A 17,822-nucleotide genomic window follows, 5' to 3' on the forward strand; every position below is an offset into this window, starting at 1 on the left:
GTCTACGCCTGGCTGGGACGGGGCTGATCCTAACCCCTTGCAACCAGGATGCCACGTGGTCTACCAAGGTGGCCCCAACCCCCCACACCATTTCCCGTGTTTCTTTATGTGGCCTCAGTAATGTGCACAATTACAGATTAGCCCCATGGAACGAGGGAGGCCCCTCCCTACAGAGCAGTAACTTACAACCAATGCTGTGGATGAGCATAAACTTGAACTCCTGTCCACAAACAGGAGTCCAGAATGACCAGCCTGCAGCCGCGAGAGCAGAAGCCACACACAGAGCACGTCCCGCAGGATCTCAGGGCACCAGGTCCAAGGCCAGGCAGCACCCTGCAGGGATGGGCACGTTTGGACCCCACCTGGAGGGGTTAAAACTAACCAAACCGTTGACTTAAGATCAGTGTTTTTCACTGCATGGAGAGTATTCCATTTTTAAAGTAGTAATATCAGTTTCTCTGGAATTTCAGAGATCTGTACCTTGTCAGAGATTTGAACAATGCCGGGCAGCAATTCCCATCATGACTCTATCCCAGTGTGGTATTTGGAGGGTGGAGGGTCGTGGAGAAGATGTGGGAATGTCCTGGCATCCACATGGGGCCCGACTTGCACAGCAGCCTCACACCCACCTCGTGCCACGGCCAGTGCACATCACAGCCAAACCAGGACAGAGCATGCGTGGATGGGTGGGCTGTGTGGCCACCCCAGGAACCCTTGAGGCTTGGAGGTGTGCCACTGACCACTTCCTGGACGGGCCAAAACGCTGCACGTTCGTGAGGCCCCCAGTCGAAAGGAGCTTTTCCACCCACGGGACCAGCTGCTCTGCCCTTGGCCTTGCAGCGCGCACACTGAGGCTCCCACAGACCGCGGCAGCCTGTGCGCCAGGGCAGCCATCACAGGGCCAGCTCCACGCAGGCGTTTCAGTTATGCACGAGTTCTTAGGATAGTCAGGTTTTCTCTTTTGTGTCTTAAAGGGTGAAATAATCCAATTTGTGAAAAAAATGTAATTCCATTTTTATTGGGCCAACATACTTCATAAATCCTCTAGCTCACTTCCTGAAAATGAAGGACATTTCTGAAAAAGGCTGTTGCAGCAGATGTGTCACCTCTGCTCCTGACATGTTAGGTCCCTGTGTGCAGCCTCTTGTGTGGGGGGTCTTATCCAGGAAGGGACGTTTCCTGACTTACACCTCCCCACTCCCGGCACCAGCCCGTCCCCTGGGCACGACCCTGGAGCCCGTCACACATGGTGCACAGCTGCTCCCGCGGCGACACTGTGCATGGGCTCAGAGCAATGAGTTTGCGAAGTCCGTGCAGAGTTTCCCTTCACACCTGAATGTGGAGGCTCTCTGCTGTCTGAGGCCTCTGGGTTCCCAGGTCTCCTGCCTCCCATGCAAGCGAGTGGCAGGAAGGGGCCTGAGGAGGGTGCACGTCATCAGGCTCCAGGCCTTGCACACAAACCAGCTCTTCCACCCGAGTTCTCCAGGCTCGGCAGGCTCCTCTGCTCAGCTCCAGTCCCCACAGCCTGCCAACCTGCGTTCTTGGGGTCGAGCCTGGCCCAGGTGCCTTACTCAGACGAGCAGCCTGAGGCCCACAGTGACGAGTACCCAACGCAGAATACGGCAGCCATACGAGCGTGTTCACAGCTCCTAAAACAAGCCCCACCTCACTTCTCGGTGGTCCCTGCACAAGCCTGGCCCTAAAGCCCAACCACAGTGCGCAGTCCGTCTGTGTGCTTCTCAGGGACACCGGGGCCTGCAGACACGGGCATTGCTTTACTCTCTCGCCGGGTCTGAGGACAGAATGCACACATGCCTGAGGGTCTCCCTTCCCACCTGTCACCAGGTGGCCTCCCAGGCTGCAGGTGCTGACTGGCCACGACTTAGGACCCGTAGCCAACAGGGATCTGGGATGACCGTGGTGACTTCCTGGTAACCGGGACAGGCACAAAGGGTTATGGACAATGCAGCCAGGAAGCCAGGCGCCAGTCATCTGTGGGCATGGAACAGCTCGCAGTTAGAAAAGATCAACTAACAGTAGTTCAGCTCAACTGAATGGCTCGTATTTGCAGCCACAGGGCCCACCTCCACCCCAGGGTGGCGGCTCCAGGACCTGCGTGTGGCCCTGCCCCCGTGCCCGGCCATGGTTCCGCTACAGCACCTTCCGGTAGAAGACAGGCTCCCCAGAATACGTGTTTTCTTTGCTTTATTACAGTTTGCAAGCAATAATATATATATATATATATACACACACATATATATGTATCATTTTTAAAACAACCAGGGGTGCTAGAAAGGTGACTTTTTCTTTGCACCCCGGGTTTCCTGAGCCCTTTACATTAACTATATTATTTTGCAGGCACTAGGCAAACATTTAAGAACTTTGAGCTTCCTACACACACTTCCCCAAATCCCACCTTCCCTATTACATGGGATATATTGAAAACACGAGGGAAATACACACTCATTTCATTTCCTGTCAGTCCCTTTTCTCTATTTTTACGTAACCAAAGATGTTGGCTCGGTTATGAATTCAAAAATGCTCCCAAAGTTCTTGATGATGATTCGTAGAGAAATCTGAAACACAAGGAAAGAAAGAATTAGCTATAAATATAAGTGACCAAATTGTCCATATGTACATTTTCACAAAGTAAATCTAAAAACCAAATACACTTAAAAAGAAAGTTGAAACAAGCAGTCACTGCCCACTGACCAGTCCATGTACGTCAGAGAAGGAAGAATCACACTGTCTTAGCGGATACGCAGCATGTGGACAAGCGTCAGTGAACACAGCGGCCATCACTCCCCACAGCCAGCAGCTCAGGGGTCCCCAAGGATCCCTCCACACAAATGAAACTAGTCAGTCAACCTATTCCGAGAGATGGCTTCCTCCCTGACGGTGCTCGCGTGTGGGAGGCTCTGCCCATGACTCGGTACTCAGCGGACCCACCACATGCGTGCACGTCCCCTCTAGCACCTGCATCCTGAGCTTTCCCTTCTACACAGGAACAAGGACAGGGGGATGCACTACCACATGGCAGCCACTGGCTCAGTCACCTGAGACCTGTAGACAGGCCTCGCCGTGCCTCCTCCCCTCCCTGCCTGCCCCACCCAGCCGATGTGGGCTGGACCTCACCTAAGCCCTGCAGGGTCCCTCGTGACTGTCCTGGTCTCTAGCCCAGTGATGGCGAACCTTTTGAGCTCGGTGTGTCAGCATTTTGAAAAACCCTAACTTAATTCTGGTGCCGTGTCACATATAGAAATTTTTTGATCTTTGCAACCATAGTAAAACAAAGACTTATATTTTTGATATTTTATATATTTAAATGCCATTTAACAAAGAAAAATCAACCAAAAAAATGAGTTCGCGTGTCATAGGTTTGCCATCACTGCTCTAGACCCTAAAGAGCTGATCTGGGTGGGGGGCTGAGGGGGCGCTATCTTTTCTGTCACTGGGGTTGGAGGCCCTGGAGAGACCACCACAGTCAATTCCAGGTCTAGAGCCGACTGGGCAGCGCGCACATGCCAGGTGCACCCCCTCTCCGAGCCTTAAAGACACTCCCGTCCTTCTCGCTGCCCAAATGCCACCAGGGTCCGGCACTCTCCTCAGAGGGTGCACGAGCCAGCTAAGCCCTCAGTTCCTGCCTAGACACAGATATCCATCTTTACCCCAAATGACATCTCCTGAGCTAGAGCCCCACATGCTGCTCCCTGTGGAGATGACCCACCACATGGCCTGCAAACAGCCCTTCTAGTATCAGTGCAAGCACATGTGTAACTGCACTTTCTAGTAGCTACAGTAAGAGGTCAAAAGAGTCAGGTGAAGTGCATCTTAATGTTTTATTTAGCCCAATACACCCAAAAGACAGCAATCCACTATCAATATAAAAACACTGCTGACAGCCCTGGCCAGTGCGGGTCAGTGGTTAGAGAGTTTGCCAGAGCATCGAGGGGTCCAGGTTTGATTCCTGGTCAAGGGCTTGTACCTGGATTGCAGGTTCGATCCCCGGCCCTGGTTGGGGCACGTGCAGGAGGCAACCAATTGATGTGTCTCTCATATCAAAGTTTCTCTCCCTCCCTCCTTCCCCCGCTTCACTGCTGACAACTGCACAATCATGGCCATGCTGTCTCTAGGCCTCGGTGTGCACTCTATGCCATGCCCCGCTCAGCTCAGCTGACTCACGTTCTGAGTCCTCAGTGTCCACAAGGGATGAGTGGCCGGCATAGGGGCCAGCACAAATCTAGAAACATTTTAAAATTCTCTCTTTATCCCTGGAATTCAGGAATTTTTACTAACACTTGGATGTGATTTTTTGTCATCAATCCCATCCAGAATTTAATGAAACAACAAAATTTTTAAAATTACACATTTTCCTATCGTTTATTAAATCACTGCCTGTTTTGGGTCTATTCTCTTGGTCTGCCTTTGTCCCTATAACTTTTCATCAGTATCTGTTCTGACATATCCCTCCGACGTGCTCCCTCTGCCCATCTGGAGTCTGAACTCAGCAGTGACGTCTCTCCTGAGTGCTGCATTGCTATGCTTTGTGGGCTCTGACTGTTCCTCTCTAACTGTTGGGCCACCCCATGTGTGGTGGTTCTTGTCTGTGTCCTGTGGACACTCAGGTGGAAACAGACGGTGGATGTGAGAGGCGCAGGCCATGGAAGCTGCCGCCACAGCAGTGAGCAGGCTCTTGGCCCCCAAAAGAAACACCAGAACACTCCGATGCCCCCTCAGCTCTCCAAGGCCTCCAGCCCCGGTGAGAGAAAAGATAGCGCCCCCAACCAGGTCAGCTCTTTAGGGTCTAGAGCAGTGGTTCTCAACCTTCCTAACGCCGCGACTCTTTAATACAGTTCCTCATGTGGTGGTGACCCCAATTTCATTGTTACAAATTGAACATAATTAAAGCATAGTGATTAATCACAAAAACAGTATGTAATTATATATGTGTTTTCCAATGGTCTTAGGCGACCCCTGTGAAAGGGTCGTTCGACCTCCCAAAGGGGTCTCGACCCACAGGTTGAGAACCGCTGGTTTAGAGAGACCAGGACAGTCACGAGGGCCAGTGTTAGCCAGACCCAAGTTCCTGGTGGCCTGGGAGAGAAAAGCACCCTCTCTCACCCCCAGGAGCTGAGACAGGGACACAGGACACACCAAGTCACCAACACTCCACTTACTCAAAATACTGTCTCCTTAAGTGAGCATGGACTTAAAAGACCAGAGGGAAAAGCATTCAGCCACCTTGGCAGGAGAGCTGATTAACTCTAGGCATCAGCCACTCAAGCTGACCTACGTCTAGACTAGCACAGACATGACTGCGTCACCCCGGGACCGAGACGGAGCCAGCACACACAGACCGCTGGCATCGCACATGCTCCTGTCCTAAGCAAGGTACCCAGGGCCGGCGGGCCCAAGACAAACCGCAGATAAGGGCAGAGTTTGGGTTCGAACCCAGGCTGTCTGTCTCCTGACTCCTAAGGAGCCTCGGACTGAAAACATTCAGCTCTATTTTACTCACTCTCCTAATGCCTGGGGAAAGGCTCACTATACTAGGTACACCAAAGAAATAGGGATATTAAAGAACAAAATGAATGAAATGTGGAATGTTAGAGCTGGAAGGGACAGGGGCAAACCTCAGACAAATTAAACCCTGGGCCAGGCTTCTCCTGTGGGTCAAGACACTTGACCCGAGTCTAAACGTCTTTAAGCACAGGCGGAAGCCGAGTGAGTCTTCACAACCTGCCTCTCTGCAACCCCACTACCACGGGCTGTGCCCTCGTGATGGAGAACACCCCACAGCCACAGCCACAGCCACAGCGAGGCAGGCAATAATTTTCGGAGAAAACGATATAAGAAACAATGTATGTTTTTATTAAAGAGCTGTCTTATTTATGCATAGTTTTTAATTATCCACACTATTGGTGATGACAGAAGCATGTTTCAACACATGAAAATCAATTGTCATCCATCACATCAACAGGCTAAGAAGAATATCACATGGTCATATCAATACATGCAGAAAAAACTACTGAAAAATCCAGCACCCATCACTCATATTGAAAACTCATGAGCGGAGCTCATCAACCTGATCAAGAGCGTGTATAAAAAACCCTCGGCTTCTCATCACACCTAATTCTGAGAAAGTAGGAGCTTTCAAACTCAGAGAGGAACAAGGCAGGGAGGTGCCCTCTTGCCACCCTTTTCAGCGTGTGACCCAAAGTCTTGGCTAATGCGGTCAGGCAGGAAAGGGCAAGAGAGGTATACAGACTGGGAGGGGGAAACAAAACTGTCTTCGCTCATTCATGAGCAAGTCAGGATTTTGAAAGTTTTTCTCCAAAGGAGAAAATGGCTACTTTCCCAGGCATGTACAAAACTGATTACCTAGTGCAGAGCTCTGTAAACTTAAGTTCACAAAACAGCAGGAAAAACATGGTTTCTGTGGCTGATCTGAGAGTCCACACAATTCCTAGGAGCATCGGCAGGTCACTGCCAGCACCCGTGCCAGCACAGTATAGCCTAGAATGCCCATGGCTTCAAAGGCAAAGCAAACCATCAAAAATAATCTACAGCCCTAACCGGTGTGGCTCAGTGGATAGACCGTCAGCCTGCGGACTGAAGGGTCCCAGGTTCGATTCCCGTCAAGGGCATGTACCTTGGTTGTGGGCACATCCCCAGTAGGAGGTGTGCAGGAGGCAGCTGATCCATGTTTCTCTCTCATGGATGTTTCTAACTCTCTATTCCTCTCCTTTCCTCTCTGTAAAAAATAAAATATATTTTTTAAAAATGAACTTTCTTATAAAAAAATAATCTACAAAATAAGTTCATATACACTTTTCTAGAGCAATATTTGGCAAATAAAGTTTTTTGTTTTTGAAGACAGACATAGAAATCAATTAAACATATGTTCCAAGGGTTTTGCCAACAAAATGTTTCTATCTTTACAATCCCGTTTCCTAACCCCCTGGCTGTGGGCAGAGGGACCACGTGATGTAAAAAGCACCTGCGGAACAACCAGCACTTTCCAGATGGCCGCCCGCCGCAGACCGAGCTTTACCTCTCCTTGCTGTCCTCCTCCAAAGTAATCTCCATGAAGGTCTGCAGTTTTCTGTGAACGGCAGCTGCAACATCCTTCACTTTGGAACTTCTATGCTTACCTGTAAGTATGTTAAAGACAAATATGTCTGCCATCAATGCAGGCACCATTTCAACACGACTGAGCACCCACCACCCCCTAGCGCTGGCCCACTTATTGACCCCCCACAGGAAGTGAGGGTCCAATGCTGACGAAGCTCCTCGCAGCTCTGAGGCAGAGAGAGCTCCGATGAAGGTGACCCAGGAGTCTGTCCACCAGCGAGTGTGTGCCCACCTGTGCCTCCGTGAGAATGACAACTACCACACTGCAGCGTCACCACCGGCTTGGCAAATACTTCAGTACCTATGAAGTCCTAGGTGCTCATCAGCAACCCAACTCCATTCTCACACCCTCCACACAGAGCAGGTCCCCTCGACCTGCAGAACTCAACTAGGGACACTCCCTTAGGGGAGGCTTTTCTGATGCCTGGCCTCGGGCAAACCAGTTACCGAGCATTATCATAAGACCGCAGACTCGGGCTTATGGGGGAGATCGTCCTAGGAGCACTCTCTAGATATAACATGTTATCTAATAATTTTGACATTATTAAAACTGAACAAAAACATAGAAAGTTAACGGTAATGCACTGCAGGGTGTTACTGTATTGTACACCGAGGGAAGCAATTTAGGGCAGCTCCAGGCATTTCCCAGTACTATTGCAATTGGCTGGGACAGTCACAACAGGCAAAGCTAAGGCTTAAGCATTTAGCAGATACATTCAATATTAACACCAAAACATACCATCGTTAGCAAAATATATTCGGATTTTTAAACAGCCTATATAATAAATACCTAATATGCTAAGTGCCCAATAGACCGGTCAGCCGTTCAACCAATCAAAGTGTAATATGCTAATGATATGCTAAGGCCGCTCAACCGTTCGCTATGACGTGCACTGACCACCAGGGGGCAGACCCTCCGACTGGTACAGTCAATTGGGACTGAGCAAGACGGGCTGGACACGCCCTGGAGCCCTCCCCTGGTCCCTCCCCGGCTGGCCAACCTTCCGCGTCCCTCCCCAGCCCCGATTGTGCACCAGGGGGTCCCTCGGCCTGGCGTGTGTCCTCTCACAATCCGGGACAACTTGGGGGATGTCAGAGAGCTGGTTTCAGCCCGATCCCGCAGGCAAGGCCGAGGGACCCCATTGGTGCACAAATTCGTGCACTGGGCCTCTAGTAGGTAATATATGACAAACCAAATAAATTCAATTCTGAGGCACAGGAATGATATATACTGGGTCCAGGGGGGAAAGGTGATGGGGACAGGAAGTGCATTAAGAAGCTCAGGCCAGCCCTGATCGCTTTGGCTCAGTGGATAGAGGTTCGGCTTGCGGACTGAAGGGTCCCGGGTTCAATTCCAGTCAAGGGAATGTACCTTGGTTGCGGGCACATCCCCAGTGGAGGGTGTGCAGGAGGCAGCTGGTCGATGTTTCTCTCTCATTGATGTTTCTAACTCTGTATCCCTCTCCCTTCCTCTCTGTAAAAAATCAATAAAATATTTTTTTTAAAAAGAAGCTCAGGCCAGCAGGTTACCCCCAGTGCAGGCTCAGCCAAGTAGAGGGAGCTGGGCAGATAAGTGTCAGAGCAGGGGATCATGGAACACGGGAGCTGAGTTCCTAGAAGTTCCAGAACAGTTCTAAGATAGGGCCAGCAACAGCCCAAACAAAGTGATAGAAATTTAACCAACCTTTATTGATAACCAAAATAATATGCATAACAGCCGTGAGACACACAATTCCTTCAATATCGTCAGAATTAACACACACCTTTAACTCATCTAAAAATGACCTGCAAAAAACAAACATCTGAAATTACTTGACAGCATGCACCCTAATACTTGGTAGAAAGACAAATACAGGTAAGATTCATTAACCACCGTGAATTCTAGTTCCCACACTTTCACTCTGGTATGCCAATCCCACAGGTGAGACACTCCATCAGAATGGGTCTTCTGGTGAAGTGAAGGAAGCTACTCTGTATGCCCCAATACACACCACAAAACTTAGTATGTTTCTGAAAGGTAATTCACAGCTGCTAAAAACGATGCTTTTTAAATTTCTCACTGAACTGATCTGCTATTCAAGTTTCACAGGTATCAGGCACCTGCAAAACTATTCTTTCTTTAACCCTTCAGTCTTGTATGTGCCAAGCCTAGGGTATCAGGTGAATGAAGTGGCTGGAGAAATATGCAGGTGTGTGCTGACGAGTGGAAGCCACGTTGATGCCTCACCCACAGGAACAAGCATTTTATAAAACACATTAACATTCTAAATGTCTCCCTCTAAGTGAATTTTAGTTATGAGAAGCACAACCAGATTTGGATGAATATATTTTACAGAAAGTTAGAGAAATTCTACTTTATATATACTTATACAGTCCCAGAATGGGTCTGTAAGTATAATGTAGATATTTTATGTAATATTTACAATGTATTAGTATACTATACAAGTGTACAGTATAATGTGTTTCAGTGTAGTCTATATATATAAAAGCCTAAGCACCGTTACCACTTGTCGACTGAATGACTGGTCGACTGAATGACCGGTCGACCAGTCGCTATGACGTGCACTGACACCAGGGGCAGATGCTCAATGCAGGAGCTGCCACCTGGTGGTCAGTGCCCTCCCACAGCCAACCTCCTGCGGTCCCTCCCCCTGGCCGGCTGGCCCCAATCGGCCTGGATCGCTGGCCATGCCAAGGAATCCCACCCGTGCACAAATTCGTGCATTGGGCCTCTAGTGTAAATATAATGTATAATCTAATGTAAATATCTTTAATCACTGATAAAATGGGAGAAAAATCTATGTTTCTGTCAAAGAAAGAGGGCAGTTCTGAGAAATTCTGAGAGTGAAAGGAACAGCACAGCCAGCTGAGCCACAGCCGCGGGAAGAGTATCAGACAATGAAAATGATTACCTGACCACATTCGGAGATTTTATGATTATTCCTATTAAACACCTTGAAAATGGAGGCAGGTCTGACAGATACTCTGGAGGGGAAAGCTCTTCTACATCAGAAACCTAAAAAAAAAAAGTTTGGAGTCAGTAATTTATCAGTTGAGACTGAGACATAACTTATTTTACACAGCTTTGGGTTATCTTCAACTTGAGAAAGGCTTTCCAGAAACTCAAAAGAATGACTTTATTAATTGTTGAAATTTCTACAAGAACCTTGATTAATCTATTTTTATATACATGATATCTTTTGTTAGAGCAAAGAAAAAGATAATGTCACTCAACAAGCCTTTTGTCAGTCGTCTCTAATTTACCTTCTGTAAATGTTTTATGCTGGGAAAATTTAACACATGTTCTTATTAGTACAGATCTGGTTTTCTCCATTTCAAAATTATTAACATTTTGGGCTAGTGAATTCCTTCTTATGGGTGCCCTGTACCCCACAGGCCCTGAGAAGCACCTCTGGCCTCCACCCAGCAGCTCTCCCTGGCTGTGAAAATAAAAATGTGCAGACATGGCCAATGTCCTCTGGAGGAGCAGTGAGGACCTCGGGTCTGGACCTCTGGCCTCCATCAGCACCTTTCATTTAAAGTCATCTATTCCTGGTGGTGAGCTCTCTGTGCACATGGCCCTGGGGAAGTCTCAATCCAGGCCCCTGCAGGTGACGCGTGCACACGCCCACCTGCCCCATGTCAGTCGCCATTATCTTACCCTATTTCAAGGCTGCCTTAGGGAATTTCACTCCGGCACAACCAGACAGCACTCCTGACAAGCCTCCCAGGGTTCCTCTACAGACACTCTTACATATGAAATAGCACTGTTTCTCATGAAAATGCATTACATCTTAAATGCTGTAAATGCATTTCGCATACAATGACACAAATGACTGGTTAACATAAACACGTGTCTGGAGATTTGAGCACACCCAGATCTACAAGGATGACCAGCCTGGTCGGAGGACACTGTAGTGCAGGGGCAGCAAAATGCTGAGCAACTGCAAAATATTACACACAAGTGATAATGTAAACTCAACAGAGGAGACAGAACCGTACAAATAGCAGGAAAGGAGGAAAAAAAGGGGGACTAATAAACATCAAAATGGTCAACTTACACCCAAGCATATATGTAACTCCATTAAAGTCAATGAATTAAGCAACCCAAGTTAAAGGCAGAGATTATAAGATTGGATGGGAAAAAGACCCCTATGTGGTATCTATGGTGTGGAATGAGAAACAGCAGGGCCCAGACTGTGTGATGCTGCTGCAGAGACCGAGACAAATCCCTCAAGATGAGCCTTAGGGTGCATGCGCGGTGTGACCAAGCTCCCGGACACACAGAGGGGAAGTCCACAGCGCTGACCTTCACTGAGGACAGGCAGATGGACAAAATCAGTGGGGGCACAGGGCAGAGGTCCGTAAACGCCTTCTTTCAGCTTTGTGGGCAAAACCATCTTCACACCTACTCACCTCTGTTCTTGTAGCACAAAGCAGCCACAGAAAATAGGTCAAGAATGAGGTGGTTGTTCTCCAAAATAACTTTATTTACAAAAGCAGAGGGTGGGCCAAACCTGGCCAGTCACTGATTTCTTTATCACTGTTAGCTACTCAGCACTGGAGGAAATAAGTTGTAGTTCTTATTCTATGTATGACTTCCTTTCAAGTTTTAAGGAGGGCCTTAAATTCTATTAATGTTTTAAAATTTAGTTAACTTTTTTAAAATTCATGATCTTATAATACAAGATTACATGCCATATGTCTACATTCATATACAATGGTGTTGCCTATCAGATCCCACCTTCTGTGGCTGAGAAAGCCTATCTTCTCAAGTCCCTGTTCGTGCCCTTCCTCAACACCACCAATTCCACGCGGAAAAACAGCACTTTTTGTTTTGAGTTAAATTATCACCCTGATTATGTCAATCTCTCAGCACACAGGCTAATTACATAAAACAGCCTATTGCAAGAGTAGAAACGAATCATCATGTGTCCAGGCTGCTGCCAGAGCTTGCATTTCCTGTGCTTAGAAAAGAAAAGTCAGGGGCACCTGGGCACTACTCCAACCGTGTCCAGGAGTCCGGCACCTGCTCACCACCAACCATGACTTTGGCCTCATCAGTAGAAAGGAATCTTAAGAAATGTATCAGCTCACCCTGACCGGTGGTTCAGTGGTTAGAGCATCGGCCCAGACACTGAAGGATCTCGGGTTCAATTCCCGGTCAAGGGCATGTACTGGGTTGCAGGTTTGCTCCCCGCCCCTTAGGGTGCATGCAGGAGGCAACCAGTCAATATCTCTTTCACATCAATGTTCTCGTTCTCTCTCTCTCTCTCCCTCCCTCCATCCCTCCCCTTCCCAAAGGAATACCTTGGTTATAATCAAGAAAGACAATATCCTACCTACGAGGTCCAAGAGCTGGAGAAGCAAACCCCCCACTAAAGTGTGAGCTCTTAAAAATACTTATCCTATCTAATAATAGACAAACATGGTAATTGACTGTACCTTCACTATGCCTCCCATTGGCTAATCAGTGCAATATGCAAATTAACACAACCAAGATGGCGGCCGGCAGCCACGCAGCTGAAGCGAGCAGGAGGCTTGCTTGCTCCAGTGATGGAGGAAGCCAAGGTTCCCCACCTGCCGCAGCCCGGCTCTAAGCTCCACTGAAAGCAACAAAGTTTCAATTATAGAAGCTAAACAAACTCCAGATACCTGCTTTCAGCAGGCCATGGCCACAGAGCTGGAGCGAGCAGGAGCTGGCTCTCAGCTCCAGTGACGGCAACAAAGTTTCAATTGTAGAAGGTAAATAAATCCCAGAATAAAAAAGAAAAAGAAAAAGAAAAAAAGGAGAGGCTGGGAGCTTCAGTCGCCGGCCAGCCTGAAAACGGCCCTCACAGCCCTCACCCAGACTGGCCAGGCACCCCAGTGGGGACCCCCACCCTAAAAGGGGTGTGGCCAGCCTGAAAACAGCCATCAGCCCCTCATCCAGGCTGGCCAGGCACCCCAGTGGGGACCCCCACCCTGAAGGGGATGTGACCAGCTGCAAACAGCCATCAGCCCCTCACCCAGGCTGGCCAGGCACCCCAGCGGGACCCCCACCCTGATCCGGGACACCCTTCAGGGCAAACTAGCCGGCCCCCACCCATGCACCAGGTCATCTATCCTATATAGTAAAAGGGTAATATACAAACTGACCCCTAACAGCAGGAAAGACTGGGAAAATGACTGGTCACTATGACACACACTGACCCACCAGGGGGGCAGACGCTCAATGCAGGGAGTTGCCCCTCTGGTGGTCAGTGCATTCCCCATATGGGGGGAGCTCTGCTCAGCCCATAAAGCCATCAGTAACAGCGGGTGGGTGGTGGGAGCCCTCTCCCTGCCCTCCTCAGGCAGTGCTAAGGGATGTCCCGATTTGCCAGCCTTAGGTCTGCTCCCCCCGCTGGCAAGTGGACATCCCCCAAGGGCTGCCTGGCTGCCAGAGGATGTCTGATTGCCAGCTTTAGGCCCAATCCCCCGGGAGCAGGCCTTAAGCCAGCAGGTGGTCATCCCCCGAGGTCCCAGACTGCGAGAGGGCACAGGTCGGGCTGAGGGACCCCCCGCCCCAAGTGCACAAATTTTTGTGCACCTGGCTTCTAGTTAAAACATAAAATGTGCTGCTGGCAGAAAAGAGCACCTGGTATAGTCAACAAGAAACACAGAAGTCTCAGAACCATGGGCTTCACCTTTCGCAGCTGGTGACTTATTTCAACGACAGACGCTGCCATCAGCGTGGAAAGCACGCCGCGGTGAACGGGTGTGCCCACGTGCCAAGACTGCACTGTTGTTATAAACTCATGCAGAGGGGTCTGAACAGAGTGCAGGAGCTACGGAGAAAGCACATCGGCAGTTCGGTGATTAGAGAATAGGCCCTTCCAGGGGAGCCACCCTGCCCTCCCCCACCCCCCCCATCTCAGGTGCAGCGTGCCCACCCCGCCTGCCCTTTGTCCACCCGCCTCTCCTTCTGGCTGCTGACTCACATCGCTAAGTTCGCGACCAGAAGACGACAGACCAGGAAGAAGCCCACTCGCAATTAGCAATTATCTGCCTGCCATTGTTTGCCCCAAAGCAGAGAAAAAACCTCCAAGAACAAAAGTATCAATAATATCAAAAGAGAAAAAAGAAAAGGTGGCCCTGGCTGGTTTGGCTCAGTGGATAGAGCATCAGCCTGTGGACTGAAGGGTCCCGGGTTCGATTCTGGTCGGGGACACATGCCTGGGTTGTGGACTTGATCCCCAGTAGGGGACGTGCAGGAGGCAGCCAATCAGTGATTCTCTCTCATCATTGATGTTTCTATCTTTCTGTCCCTCTCCCTTCCTCTCTAAAATCAACAAAGATATATTAAAAAAAAAAAAGAAAAAGAAAAAGAAAGAAAAGGTGAAGAAACATCACTGACAGTGAACGCAACATCAGCTATGTGCTCGGATGAAGCTGCTCAGCCATGGTCACAGGTTCGGTGAGAATGTGCAAAGTCTTACCATACATCACACTACACAGACAACCGCCACTAGAACCAACTCATCAAAAACAGAAACCTTTCAATGTAACTCAAATAAAAACCAGGCTAGAGAAAACATCGCCACCAAGCTTCAGTTACCTCTCTCAGCTGGGACCAGAATGAAACTGGAAGTTTTCAACATTTCATAAACGCCCTCCCACGTAAACATTTTTTAAATCTTCATTAAAAAGTAGCTCCGTCTTGGCCAGTGGGCTCAGTGGGTAGAGTGCTGGCCCTCAGACCAAAGGGTCTCAGGTTTGACTCCCAGTCCTCAGTAGGGGTGCGTGCAGGAGGCAACCAATGTGCAGGTCTCTCATGTAGATGTTTCTCTCTCCCCGGCTCCTTTCCATCTCTATCTAGAAATCAATGGAAAAATACCTCTGGTGAGGATTAAAAAAAAAAAGTAGCTCATCCATGTTTTTAGCCACTACTGTACTTAGAAAAAAAAGGCGCTCTCCATGACAACAGGACTCTGGGAGCAACGCAAACCTGGCTCCAGGCCACTCAGCACCCAATCAGCAAAGGGAGCTGCCGGCCCTGCCAGCTCGGGCCTCTCACAGCCGAAGGAGTATGAGCTGCAAGAGGGGGGAGCTAAGGTGGAATTTAGCATTTTGCCAGGGAAAGTCTTATCATCTACAGGGAACGGCAGGTGAGCTCTCACTGCTGGCCTGTGCCCTCAACGCAGGAACACCTGTACCCAAGCTGACAGTCAAACCTGGCTCACACCACATACCAGAGTGCGCCATGCTAATCTGTGATGGGTGGCAAGTACACCTAAGGTGGCAGCGAGCACTATCTCCTCCGCCACGCGGCACCTAACCCAGCAGCCCAGTGACAGCAAGTGCTCACAGCCTGCAGGAGAGCAGATGCCCCTTCCCGCCAGCTCAGCAGGTCCACCTGATGTCTAACCACCCCACCCTGTGAAGACGTGAGTACCCGCAGGCCTTCTTCCGGTTTCTTCTTAAAGCTCCAGGCCATACACTCCAACATTTTCTGAAAGACTTTCTGGACCATATCAAACAACGTTGCAACTTCTTCGTCCGAATCTGTTTTCTGCTTTAAGGAACTTTCAGTTACCTCTTTCAGAATGCCAAGAAGCAATGAAACATAAAAGAATCCCTTCACTAGAAAGAAAATTGGAAAAATCAGTTATCTAATCACATAATTTAGTTGAAAACATTACACATTCTTACTTAATACTTGTGTATTATGGTGACTTTAAAGAAGTTGTCCCTAGTAAGCCAATAGCAGGTTAATCAGATTAATCTAAATTTCAATAGATGAAACTTGTTCCTTTAAAGATACCAGTAAGACCAATACCTTCAAGAACAAGAACAGTATCGCTGACTCAGGCACCGAGAACCGTGCTCACTGCACACATGGGCAGGTGTGCCTTGGATACCTGGTTAGAGAATGTGTCTTATTTCTCCCCTAACAGTGACACCCAATCAGTACCAGGTCCACAGCACAAGTCTGAGACGATGGCCCACAAGCTTTCAAAATATGACTGATGGCACACTCTCGCAGGCCAACTGTTAAATTTCTAACACCTGTAGTGTATTGGTTGTCTTTCTCTTCCGAATCACTTCACTGTGCAATGTTGATTTGGGAAAATGTTTTCCAAGTGTTCGCCTAATCCTGCAGCACACCCTAGAGATCTTGAATTTACCTCCATTTTAGATACTGTAAGCTCTACTTGAGACAGGTAAGAAGCTACTATCTGCTAAAGTAGGTATAAGAAACAATTGTGTTCAAGAAGTCTCTCTGGCACTACCAGAATCAACAAAGTTTCTAAAATCTTTGCAAATATAGTAGAAACTTTCAAGAAACTAACCTCTTTTATTTAAAAGGAGGCAAGGGCCCTAGCTGGTTTCGCTCAGTGGATAGAGCGTTGGCCTGCAGACCAAAGGGTCCCGGGTTCGATTCCGGTCAAAGGCACGTACCTCGGTTGCAGGCTCCTCCCTGGCCCGGGCCTGGTCAGGACTCATGCAGGAGGCAACCAGAGGATGTGTTTCTCTCACATCGATATTTTTTTCTTTCTCTCTCTTCCACTCTCTCTAAAATCAATGGGAGAATATCCTCGGGTGAGGGTTAAAAGATAAATAAAAGGAGGCAAGGGACACACTCTTTCCACGCCCGTCAGTCAGTCCAGGGAACAGACGGGAAGGGAGCACTGAGGCTCTCAAATGAAATACAAACAGCTCAGAAGTGGCCGGTGTGCGAGATTACGGGGCCCTGAGAACAGGAGGGTCTGTCCGTAGAGCCATTGCAGTCCTGGGGCGTAGGGGAACGGCCACACACTTAACTCATACCTTCAATTACTGACAAAAACCTGTAAAGTTACAAATTTAATTCAAAGTGATTTCATTATATTCAAGCAGTATATGCCTTAGAACCAAATACACATAGATAGCAGTTCAGTAAATAGGACAAAGTCCTGGAGATAGCCAGAATTCACAGTGTGGGCGACAGAAGACACAGGACACCCCTGCTGCCCTGCAGTGCACCACTCAGGCCACTGCTAGGCAGGGCGCATGAGCCTGACTGTGAGTTTGGTTACCAGCAGCCTAGAGCTCAGACACACCTGGTCCTCCTGGCACAGCCAACTCCACACAGGGCCATGGTCGCCATCACTCCTGCCCTTCCCCTTCCATGTAAGACAATGCTGTGTGTTTGCTGTAACTTTTACTAGAAAGACAGCCTTCCTTCCCCTCCCGCTGCGCTATTTTTGCAGGACTGTCATTTCTCATGCTGCCCCACAGCCCGTCACTGTCACTGCCTAACTGCAGGAGGAAGCAGGCTGTTTCAGAAACACACATGCTGTGTCACTGCAGAAGGCCCTGTGATTCTGTGAGCTCGGACTTCCACATCTGGGTGATGTGTGCTTTAGGACATCTCTTCTGGAAGACACACTGCTGCCTGGAGAAAGCCATGCTTAATTATTAGTAACTAGAGGTCCAGTGCACGAAATTCGTGCGGGGGGGGGGGGGGGGAAGTCCCTCGCCCAGGCTGGACCCTCTCCAATTTGGGCCCCCTCAGGGGAAGTCCGACTTGCGGTTTTAGCCCGAACCCTGTGGGAATGCTGGGTCCTAAAGCCACCTCCTGTCTTTTGTTTCCCTAAAGTGTTCGGCACCGGGTCCCTCCAAGCTCACGGCCCGGAAAACCAAAGGCTGTGTGTGCTGAACTGGCATACTTTTTTATATTTAAC

At 49.0% G+C, this 17,822-nt stretch overlaps 1 protein-coding gene across 6 annotated transcripts in view; it reads right to left on the bottom strand.

The window, feature by feature from the left end:
* Nucleotides 1-2,242: 2,242 nt before the first annotated feature.
* Nucleotides 2,243-17,822, bottom strand: part of NCAPG2 (non-SMC condensin II complex subunit G2) — a 66,109-nt gene continuing 50,529 nt past the window's right edge. For 2 of the 6 annotated variants that reach the window (XM_023748027.1, XM_023748030.1), the window contains 6 exons: nt 15,551-15,738; nt 13,803-13,943; nt 10,047-10,150; nt 8,819-8,919; nt 7,055-7,154; nt 2,245-2,576 (listed from right to left, as the gene is read on the bottom strand). In XM_023748027.1, coding sequence (XP_023603795.1) covers nt 2,525-2,576; nt 7,055-7,154; nt 8,819-8,919; nt 10,047-10,150; nt 13,803-13,943; nt 15,551-15,738 — 686 coding nt within the window. In that variant the 3' untranslated portion in view covers nt 2,245-2,524. Of the gene's footprint in view, nt 2,577-7,054; nt 7,155-8,818; nt 8,920-10,046; nt 10,151-13,802; nt 13,944-15,550; nt 15,739-17,822 lie in introns of those variants that run through there. The other 4 variants (XM_023748028.1, XM_014449273.2, XM_023748029.1 and 1 more) reach the window with 4 other exon arrangements.

Source organism: Myotis lucifugus, unplaced genomic scaffold (genome assembly GCF_000147115.1).
Source record: "Myotis lucifugus unplaced genomic scaffold, Myoluc2.0 scaffold_1095, whole genome shotgun sequence".
Taxonomy (NCBI): domain Eukaryota; kingdom Metazoa; phylum Chordata; class Mammalia; order Chiroptera; family Vespertilionidae; genus Myotis; species Myotis lucifugus.